The following is an 11,663-nucleotide window of genomic DNA, read 5'->3' on the forward strand; positions in this document are numbered from 1 at the left end:
GTGTGATAATGATGACCGTGCCCAGATGGAGAACTCCCAGAAGTAATTCTGACATCACATAATAGAGTAATTGTCCACTCCTCAAGGATGGGCTGTTTGTGCAGGGAGTTGGGTGTGGTGGTGGTGGTGAAAGCATTGACAGAAGAAAGCCTTGTGAGGCCCCTCCATTCCTCCATAGAAAAGTATCTTCGGTGCTAGGCTAGCAAACACATTGCACAAAACGTGTAGTTACGGTGTTGTTAACTTAGACCATGACGAGTTACAATTAATAACAACTGGTATGTGGCAGGTGACTTAAATTAACCAGTAAAACCAGTGACCTTTCATCAGGTTTTTCCTACAGAGATCTGACTCAGAAAACCCTACATTCATTAAAGCAGGCAGAGTACTCCATTCTTGTAGGCGCTATTTTCTCAAGAATACAACTGAAAGTAACAAGAACAGTATAATGATGTATTCCTGAGCAACAAGACTCCAAGAGCAGATGGATGTGAAATCCTCATGTGGCATGCTGTCAGCCACCCTTGGTGCTCCTGGCCATCATGCTCAATGCACAACTGCCACATTGGATTTAAACTTTTAATCATTCAATATTTAAATAAAAGCAGTTTCTCAACTCGTGTACAAAATCGCTTTCTGAATTTCGAGAGGAGGATGTATGACACATTGAGACAAAATATCCATATTTGATTCCTTGCAATTTAGAATTTAAGAAATTCAGTTGTTAAGTGCACAACTACATGTAGCCTAAAGGTATAGATAACAGATTGTCATGTTAGAAGGTGCAAACCAATTTGCATTGAAATTACCTCAAATATTATTCTAAAGAGTGGTATCCAATCCGATAAGATCCTTATTAGACAGTTTTAAGGTTTATGGTTTAAATTCAGTTCTCCCCAAAAAGTGAGCTCACGGTTTGATAAAGATAAAGCTTCTTATTCACACATATGATATCAGCCATCAGTAAGCCCCTTTCCCCATCATTATACCACATCAGCTTCTTCTCCAGGCAAATCACATGTTAACAAGTCAGGATACCACCTCACTAATGACTACTAATTACATACTGTACAAGCCTGAACAAAACGCCAGCGCTAAAAACAGATAGGATAGTTAGTATGTGATATCTCAGAAACAAATAGCAGTTGATATGGTTTGGGCTTCAGCACAGTAAAAGAGTGGGTTTGTCATAAGATAGACTATTATTACAATGGCCATTAGTTTAAAATTGAGGATATTATATTCACATGGGGGTGCGTGCTACGCACACACACACTACAACCTGGAGGCTGAAATGTAGAATGTGTACACTGACACATCTCAGTGGTCCTGCAGCAGTCAGTGGTGGCCTTAACCCTCTCCACATTGTAGCCACTCCCAGGAAGATTTATGAAAACTGAACACCACTGCTGTCACATGAGTGATGGTGTGTCCTGAGCACAAAGTACAAAGGCGTATACTCCTGTATAAGTTTATGACTCCATCACAAAAATGTAGGCTATAAGATTACAATGAAACTTTGGCCGCTGGTTTCGAATACCCGAGCCAACAAGGTGAAAAATCTGCCGATGTACCCTTGAGCAAGGCACTTAACCCTAATTCGCTCCAGTGGCGCCGCACTACTATGGCTGACCCTGTAAAACAACACATTTCAGTGGGCCTATCTGGTGTATGTGGGGGAAAAAAACATTTAAAAAACAAACATCAACACACCACTTGGCATGAGTGCAGTAGATTTACGCTCACTGAACAGCATCCCCAGGCTACATTTTAATGGTCTCAATGCATCCATAGAAACAGTAGCACTTATACTAATAACTTAATTTCCTATAGGCCATAGCTGTCCAAATACATAACAATGATGGCTCTAATTCTGCATGTATCAAACCTTTTATAAGCAGTTAGGCTATTGACCAAATGATTGAAGTGTAATACATTGGCATCCGCATTACAGTATAAGCCTCCTATGTAGTACACTGCATTACTTGCTTATCATAGACCACCAGGTTAGTTTTAAATCTTGTGTACATTTAGACATCAGGCATTACAAGTTAAAACATTATATTTAAATTATTAATCAATCAATTAATAAATCAACCAAGCTAATATACTGAGGCCATAGCGGGTTAAATGCCCAGCAGTAGGTCTATAGCAGTAAGAAGTTGGTAAAAGAAAAGTGCTTAGGTTTTGTGTTAAGATCTTCATTCCTTACAGGTACTTAAATCTGTTTGGCACAATACATTCTCAGGCCCGGGAGAAATATTGTTTCCCTGGAGGCAGATACATTTTCACGGTGCAGCCCAGACTGAACTGAACGCATCTCTACTTTTAAGACCGTTGCTTTTCAATGGAGCATGAACCACTTGAGAATTGATCAATGTATTAATCTGCCTAATAAAGCACGCTGTTTTTAAGACGTCCTATTGCCTATTTAAAACAGGGTTGGCTTATTTAATTTGTTTAGGATCATCAATCAATATTGTCTGTTAGAATAATGATATTCATTAAATATGATTCACCTGTTTCTCGGGACGGTACAGCACCTAACAAATACGACTGGTTCACACGTAATTTGAAAAGACTTGGTCATGATAACGGTTTTATTTTAGTGACGTGCCATGGACATGGTGATTATGGAATACAACGTATCAAATTACTCCCATAATCATTTTGTAGCGTTAGGTTAATTTCGCCTGCAATAATGTATTATCGTCTCAGGATTCAAACTTTATGCAGTGACACTGTGTACTGGCAAGCTATACCTGCTGTTTACCAAGACCTTGCCGCCAACACGGAGCTGACAGAAGTCACCCTCCCTCGGCCCGCCATTCCTTACGCTACCGCGAAATGTTGTATAGAAATGTGAACACGTTTCCTACTATGCCAAGCAATAAACTACCATTATGCAAAACCATTGTGTTGTATGACAATATGGGCAAGAACAGCAATGGCATCGGAGGCGGGCGTCATCTGTCATGCAATCATGTACCTGTCATCGTAGCAGAAATCAGCGCCCAGAGTGTTGACATAGAGGACCAAAGCCACAGCGCTGCACACGAATTCTGCAATCATTTCTCAAAAAAGAAAACAAGAAAAGAAAACGAAGAACAGTGGAGATAGATCTCAAATCCGATCTCTATTCTCTCTCTCCGTCTTTGTCAAGAAGTCTCTACGAAAACAGAAATTCCAATTCCCCATCCTCGCAAAGTGTTGAAAGTGGATAATCCAGGCATCCTCCTTCTAACCCATTTTGAGCTCGAGGAGGGCAGTTTTGATCCGACACGAAATAGAGCAAAACGGCCAGCATTTACGGTTTCTGTAACTGCATTTGCACGCCTTTCCTACAAGACTGCTCCTATAATGCATAGTGAGTGGTCCGCTGGATAAACGTCGTGATTGAGCCGCGTGTGGTTCAAAGGATATTCTGCGCATGTGCGATGCCCCTCCTCCCAACAGTGAATAGAAGAAAGGATGCTAATGACTTGAGGATTAGGTTTGACTGCATGGTGATGGCACACCTCTTGATTGCGAACCGCTGGTATCCCCCGTAGCCTTCTATGTGTATTCTAGCCGTGATTATATAGCCCATTATGAGTGTGAATATGCCATTCTTGGTTTAAAGGAACAGTGACACCGGTCGCGCGTGTTTTTTCCAACCTCTGGGGAGCTCTTTGTATACACAGCATAGTCGCATAATCTGGTTTTAAACCGAGCAGTAGGCTATAAACAGTACTTGGTTAGGGCCACACTGCGCCAGGCATACAAACACTAGGTTTGATCTACCCTCTGCTGAAACCATTTTTTTTATATAAATATAATTTGAAACTAATTGAATAGAACTACTGACCTACAAGGATACAAAATATGAGTTATTCAGGCTTCAAATGTCTGTTGATTACTGGATTATAAAATCTGAAATGGCATAATGGTTGTTGTTCATTACTCTTAAATAACCAATCAACAGACATTTGATTAGAGACTAAGGATTGTATGTCAGAAATGAGAATCTGAAATGACAGGTGTCTTCTCTAAAGTGTTACGGCACGTTAACCCTGTAGTAAATATTCCATTGAGGCTTGTCTTCAGAGGCAAAACACTCCACTTAAATTGCAATAAACCTGAGGCAGAAAAAATAGTCCAATAAAAAAAGAACAAACCATATTCTAAGCAGACTAAACTCCACTCCATGTTGAACGAAGTTTCTGATTAGAATACTCTACCAACGGAGTGGAGCAGAGACAAGACGTTGTGGAATCTAGCTCCGACTACATCGATTCCCCAAGATCAATACTTTAAAAATGTAAATTATGAAACGCCAACCTTGTACCTGTGTTCGTCCTTAGTATTTGCATGCCTTTCTTTATTTCCATACTTTTTCAATAAACATGAATCAAATACAACCACCAACATCAGAAACGTCCTTCACCATGGAGTGGAGTTAATTCTGCTACCTCAGGAGATCATTTGAAGTTAAATTGTGTTAAAGAAATCTACGGCAGAGAAATAATATGACCGCCTGGGGGGGAATATATTTCCAGGGGAAGTAGGTGTAATATCTGAATGACCTATTACTATCCATAATGTACAACATGGTTATAAAACACTTATAATAGATCCATTCCTTTAGTATGAATCAGGCGGGGTGTCTTTACAGCAATCATTTACTTTTGTGGCCATTGCAGGCTACTACGAAGAGTGCTTCCATTGGTCTTTGAAAACATCCAGTAGAGGGCTCACACAGCAAGAAGAGCAACACTGACTGTTCTCAGCAACAGGGAGTCAAACTTTGAAGCAATGCAGCACAGTCATTCTTCCAACTGTATCAAGTGTTTTACACGAAAGCAAGTGTTTTCAATATGCACTATTGGAATAATATAACCATTTGAGTGTTTGGATATGGAAAGATTGAGATGAAGTAGGGGGAACAGATGAGAAAAACTAAAAACAGAATCAATCTCTGTGCTCCATAGTGTGATCCATAGACGAAGAGGCCAGTATGGTACACTGCACTTAGGCGCTTGAGCAATGGAGATAACAGAGCATCTCCACTTTCAAAATAGAAGTGCAAATGTCTTTTTTTTGCACTCCCACTTTCTTAACCAAAAAGTATCACGATCCATTGGGTAATTTGCCCTTTTCAATGATTAGTAATGTTTTGAGCTAGTCTGCATTAAAATTGATATGTCCATTTTATATATGATATAATAATTAACAGATTGCATTTTGCATCCCCCATCGCCTCAAGATGAATGCTTTAGCCCACTGGAAAGTTTTGCTTCCCTCCCACACACCACTGTTTTGGTTTAGTGCAGTTAAAAAGCACTAGTTGTACCATTGGTGTTGAAAAGGAAAAGACACCTGGAAAAGAAAATTGTTCATCTATTTTGTTGTACCGTTACATTTGTATCGTTGTTTCATGTCTAATGCACTCAAGGTGTTCCTACATATAATTTGACAGGCGTCCACCACAAGCAAATTTTGTCATTTGACTTTGCCTGTAAGAACCATGATGAGCACAGGCATGTCTGATTAGGCTTCACTGTATCGCAGCCTCTGGGAGAATCTCAATTGCTTGCGTCCTCTCTCCTTGCCTCAGAGGGGAGGGACATCTGGCTTTCTCCTCCAATGGGTTTTGAGAAGGAGAGAGGATGCGAGGAGTATGCATTTGAGATTCTGCCACTGACATCCATCAGCCTACCAAAGGTTGGACCTTTGGAGAAAACTGAATGTCCGGTAGCTCACGGGCTGTCAATGAGTAGCTCGCAAGAATATACCAAAGACAGTACAGTGTGAAGCACAGAAGGCTGGTGGCACCTTAATTGGGGAGGACGAGCTTGTGGTAATGGCTGGAGAAGAATGGGTGGAATGGTATCAAATAAATCAATCATATGGCTTCCATGTGTTTGATGCCATTCCATAAGCTCCGTTCCAGCCATTATTATGAGCCATCCTCCCCTCAGTAGCCTCCACTGGTATGAAGATAGGTTAGAACTGCATCTCCAATAGAAATCTCTGATCACACTTGTAGGTGATGTCATGTTGACATTAGTTAGCTAAGTGGATGCGTATAACTAAGCTATATATTGTTTTAAGGTCATACCAAGGAATATTTTGCTATTTGATTTTGGAATTTTAAGATCCCTTGAAGTATCAAAAAATATATAGAATAGTTTTATGATGAAAAATGTTATTTGGCCTTACTGCTACTAGCCCATACAAACGCATTGAATAACAGAAGCACTACATGGAACAACAGATAGTCACCAAAAAATTATCTGAAGGAAGTTTGTTCTTAAGAAAGATAAGGAATTATTATTATAGGTAATTATATATTTTGTTACATGTATTTAACCCCTTATTTTTGGCACTGAACAGTCTCCTTATATACTTCCATTAACTTTTTCAAACGGTAACGGGGACCTTCAGACGGATCTTGTGAGGCCGGTGGGCATCCTACATCCTACAGGCCTCACAAGAGTCTCACCTTTGCACAGAAGGGTCATATTAGTGTGAAGGTGGAAGACAGACGTTTTAAGATCGGCTGTACTGAGTTCAGATGAGTCTCAAGATGCTTGTGAGGGTCGTAGAGCAAAAAGGAGAACACCATCTTGTTTGTGAGAGTCAACTATCCATCGAGGGGTCAAAATAGTTTCTAGGCCAAACCGTTTGAATGCTGCAGATGATTTTGTGTGAAAAATGATTTTTGGGATGTCTCATGGTCTGACAAACACTGCTCTAGCTCTGTCAACATTCACAGTAGATGCGGAAGTGTGACATAGGTGGATGTGGTTGATTGAGACGCATCCAATGCAAAAAAAACGGATATCTCTAGCTTAAACTGACGGATTTTGATGGGGTATTTTTTATTATTGTAATTTGATTTCTGCGGGGACGTGGACATCGACTGTAGGGGGTGTTTTATTTTTTGAAAGTATAATTTTTGATATATATATATATATATACATATTATATATATTTTTTCCCCCTCTTTTTCTCCCCAATTTTGTGGTATCCAATTGGTAGTTACAGTCTTGTACCATCACTGCAACTCCCGTACGGACTCAGGAGAGTCAAAGGTCGAGAGCCATGCGTCCTCTGAAACACGACTCCGCCAAGCCACACTGCTTCTTGACACAATTCCCACTTAACCCGGAAGCCAGCCACACCAATTTGTAGGAGGAAACACTGTACACCTGGCAACTGTGTCAACATGCATGCTCCCGGCCTGCCACAGGAGTCGCTAGAGCGCGATGGTACAAGGACATCCAGGCCATCCAAACACTCCCCTAACCCGGACGATGCTGGGACAATTGTGCGCCACCTCATGGGTCTCTGGTCACGGCCGGCTGCGGCACAGCCTGGAATCGAACCAGGATCTGTAGTGACACAGCTAGCACTGCGATGTAGTGCCTTAGACTGACTGTGGGTGGTGTTAACCAGAAATATTTTTATTCTTTAAATACTGTCAAACTATTTGGTGGAATGTGCTTTGACTTTTTAAAATGTTATATCTTGAAGACAACATTAATTTGCTTTGTCTCTAGTGTACCATTTGCCTACATGTGCATTTGCCGACAGGCATTTGCGGAGCACAACAAAAAATAAACCAAACCAAGCATCACACAGTTCTTCTCTCTAAATTCCCTTTCCCCTCCATGTCTCACTCACTCAACTGCATTCTTACCGATCCCTCTACACACATTTCTTGAGTGAACACACATATATTCCAACAATGAGCTGCAGTGTTGGAATAGTTGCATTCCTGTGTTCAGTGCCATCAGAAAATATTCATAGCCCTGGAATTATTCCACATTTTGTTGTGTTACAGCCTAAATTCAAAATGGATTAAATGTATTATTGTTATAACCCATCTATACACAATACCCCATAACGAAAAAGTGAAAACATGTTTTTAGAAATGTTAGCAAATTTAGTGAAAATAAAATACAATAATTTACATAAGTATTCCCACTCCTGAGTCAATACATGTTAGAATCACCTTTGGCAGCGATTACAGCTCTAATAGCTTTGCACACCTGCATTGTACAATATTTGCCCATTCATATTTTCATAATTCTTCAAGCTCTGTCAAATTAGTTGTTGATCATTGCTAGACAATCATTTTCAAGTCTTGCCATAGATTATCAAACAGATTTTAGTCAAAACTGCAACTCAACCACTCAGGAACATTTACTGTCTTCTTGGTAAGCAGTGTAGATTTGGCCTTATGTTTAAGGTTATTCTTCTGCTGAAAGGTGCATTTATCTCCCAGTGTCTGGTGGAAAGCAGACTGAACCTGGTTTTCCTCTAGGATTTGCCCTGTGCTTAGCTCTATTCCGTTTAATTTTTATCCTAAAAATCTCCCCAGTCCTTAACGATTACAAGCATACCCATAACATGATGCAGCCACCAATATGCTTGAAAATATGGAGAGTGGAACTCAGTAATGTGTTGTATTAGATTTGCCCCAAACATAACACTTTGTATTCAGGACAAAAAACGAGTTACTTTGCAGTGCATTTTTTTGCGGTATTACTTTAGTACCTTGTTGCAAACAGGATGCATCTTTTGGAATATTTTTTATTCTGTGTACATTTCCTTCTTTTCACTCTGTCAATTAGGTTAGTATTGTGGAGTAACTACAATGTTGTTGATCCATCCTCTGTTTTCTCCTATCACAGCCATTCAACTCTGTAACTGTTTTAAAGTCACCATTGGCCTCATGGTGAAATCCTTGAGCGGTTTCCTCCCCCCGGCAATTGAGTTAGGAAGGACTCCTTTGTCTTTGTAGTGGCTAGGTGTATTGATACACTTTCCAAAGTGCAATTAATAACTTCACCATGCTCAAAGGGATATTAAAGGTAATGTCTGCTTTTTTACCCATCTACCGGAAGTGACCGTACGTACATATCGCAACCAGAAGCCATCGATTACAGGCAAAATCCGCACTGAACTATAGGCTAGAGCTGCGGGACACTAATCCGGACACTTATAGGAGCGGGACACTAATCCGGACGCTTATAAGAAATCGTGCTATGCTCTCTGATGAACCATCAAACAGGCAAAGCATCAATACAGGAATAAGATCAAATCCTACTATACTGGCTTGTCGGATGTTGAAGTGCTTGCAAACCATCACGGATTACAAAGGGAAATCCAGCTGCGAGCTGCCCAGTGACGCGAGCCTACCAGTCGAGCTAAATGCCTTCTATGCTTGCTTCGAGGCAAGCAACACTGAACCATGTTTGAGAGCACCAGATAACCTGACGCCCCGTAGCACTCACATCTGTAGTCATGAAATGCTTTGAAAGGCTGGTCATGGCTCACATCAACACCATCATCCCAGAAACCCTGGACCTACTCCAATTCGCATATTGCCCAACAGATCCACAGATGATCCAATTTCTATTGCACTCCACAATGCCCTTTCCCACCTGAAGAAAAGGAACACATATGTAAGAATGCTGTTCATTGACTACAGCTCATCATTCTACACTATAGTGCCCTCCAAGCTCATCTCTAAGCTAAGTAACCTGGAACTGAACACCTCATGGTGAGGGTAGGCAACAACACATTCACCACGCTGACCATCAACACAGGGGCCCCTCAGGGGTGTGAGTGTTTAGTCCCATCCTGTACTCTCTGTTCACCCACAACTGCGTGGCCACTCACAACTCAAACACCACTATTAAGCTTGCCGACGACATGACGTTGGTAGGCCTCATCACCGACGATGATGAGACAGTCTATAGGAAGGAGGTCAAAGACCTGGCAGTGTGGTGCCTGGACAACAACCTCTCCCTCAAATGTGTTCAAGACAAAGAAGCTGATTGTGGACTACAGGAAAAGGAGGTTCGAGCATACCCCCATTTACATCGATGGGGCTGTAGTGGAGAGGGTTGAGAGCTTCAAATGCCTTGGTGTCCACATCACTAAGGACCTATCATGGTCCAAACACACCAACACAGTCATGAAGAGGGCACGACAACACCTAGGAGGCTGAAAAGATTTGGAATGGGACCTCAGATCCTACAATAGTTATACAGCTGCACCATTGAGAGCATCACCGTTTGGTATGGCAACTGTTCGGCATCTGACCGCAAGGAGCTACAGAGGGTAGTGTGTACGGTACCTCTATAGCAGGCTGTATCAGAGGAAGGCACAAAAAATGGTCAAACATTCCAGCCACCCAAGTCACACTGTTCTCTCTGCCACCGCACGGCAAGCAGTACCAGAGAGCCAAGTCTGGGACCAAAAGGCTCTCTAACAGCTTCTATCCCCAAGCCATAAGACTGCTGAACAGTTAATCAAATGGCTACCAGGACTATTTACATTTACCCCCTTATTTTATTCTTATCTATTATAATTTTTTTAACTGGCTCTCTGGCACAGGCTTGATATACACTCACTGAACTCTAACCACACACTCACACATACTGTACTACACTGACACTGACACTCCAACACAAACACACACAAAACACACACACAAGCATTTCACGGTAAGGTCTACCTGTTGTATTCGGAGCATGTGACAAATAAAATGCTTGTTGAATCTGTTTGAAATCCGCTGCTTGCCTTAAAGACCTTACAGATAACTGTATGTGTGGGGTACAGAGATGATTCAAAAATCATGTTTAACATTACTATTGCACACAGAATGAGCCCATTCAAGTTATCAAATCAAATCAAAGTTTATTCGTCACATGCGCTGAATACAACAGGTGTAGGTAGACCTTACAGTGAAATGCTTACTTATTGGCTCTAACCAATAGTGCAAAAAATGTATTAGGTGAACAATAGGTAAGTAAAGAAATAAAAACAACAGTAAAAAGACAGGCTATATACAGTAGCGAGGCTATAGAAGTAGCGAGGCTACATACAGACACCGGTTAGTCAGGCTGATTGAGGTAGTATGTACATGTAGGAAACATTATGTACAAAATAAGTTACAAATAACGCGGGGAAAAAACACATAATAGCAAGTTATTATGTGGCTTGTTAAGCACATTTTCACACCTGAACTGATTTAGGCTGCCATGACAAAGGGCTTGAATACTTATTGACTCAAGACTTTTCAGCTTTTCATTTTTACTAAATTTGTAAAAATGTCGAAATACACCATTCCACCTTGACATTATAGGGTGTTGTTTGTAGGCCAATGACAAACCATCTCAATTGAATCCATTTAAAATTCAGGCAGTAACACAACAAAAATGTAAGTTGAAAAAGCAAAGGGGTGTGAAGATTTTATGAATTCACTGTATTTTCCGCTTAAGCTACTTTGCAAACTGTCAGTACCGTTTAAGAATTGGTTAGCCTAGGGTTAGGATGTCACCCCCTGAACATAGACAGATTCCGCACTGAAAATATGCTTTGATAAAGACAAATACCATATTTTCATCAGAATAATTAAGCCTGACTCACCAAACAGATGTTGTGGCCATAATTCATTACCACGTATCAAAAAGAAGACAGATTTTGGTTTGTAACCAATTTGCCAAATTGAGCCCCATTTCAAATGATCACTCTTTGAAAATAACTATTCTAGACTCAAGATGCGCATCACTTCGCAATTACAACTTTTTTTATTTGGAAAAAGAAAACATTTCAATTTTATTATGTTATATTACATAATGTTTTTTACTATAAAATAGGAGTGT

The 11,663-nt window shown here is 40.6% G+C and overlaps 1 protein-coding gene across 1 annotated transcript in view; it reads right to left on the minus strand.

The window, feature by feature from the left end:
* LOC115134069 (protein O-mannosyl-transferase TMTC2-like) overlaps positions 1-3,400 on the minus strand; it is a 165,775-nt gene extending 162,375 nt beyond the window's left edge. The window contains exon 1 of the mRNA XM_029667654.2: positions 2,990-3,400. Within this exon, the coding sequence (XP_029523514.1) occupies positions 2,990-3,072 (83 nt within the window). The 5' untranslated portion in view covers positions 3,073-3,400. The remainder of the gene's footprint in view (positions 1-2,989) is intronic.
* Positions 3,401-11,663: the final 8,263 nt, after the last annotated feature.

Source organism: Oncorhynchus nerka, linkage group LG9a, assembly GCF_034236695.1.
Source record: "Oncorhynchus nerka isolate Pitt River linkage group LG9a, Oner_Uvic_2.0, whole genome shotgun sequence".
NCBI lineage: Eukaryota > Metazoa > Chordata > Actinopteri > Salmoniformes > Salmonidae > Oncorhynchus > Oncorhynchus nerka.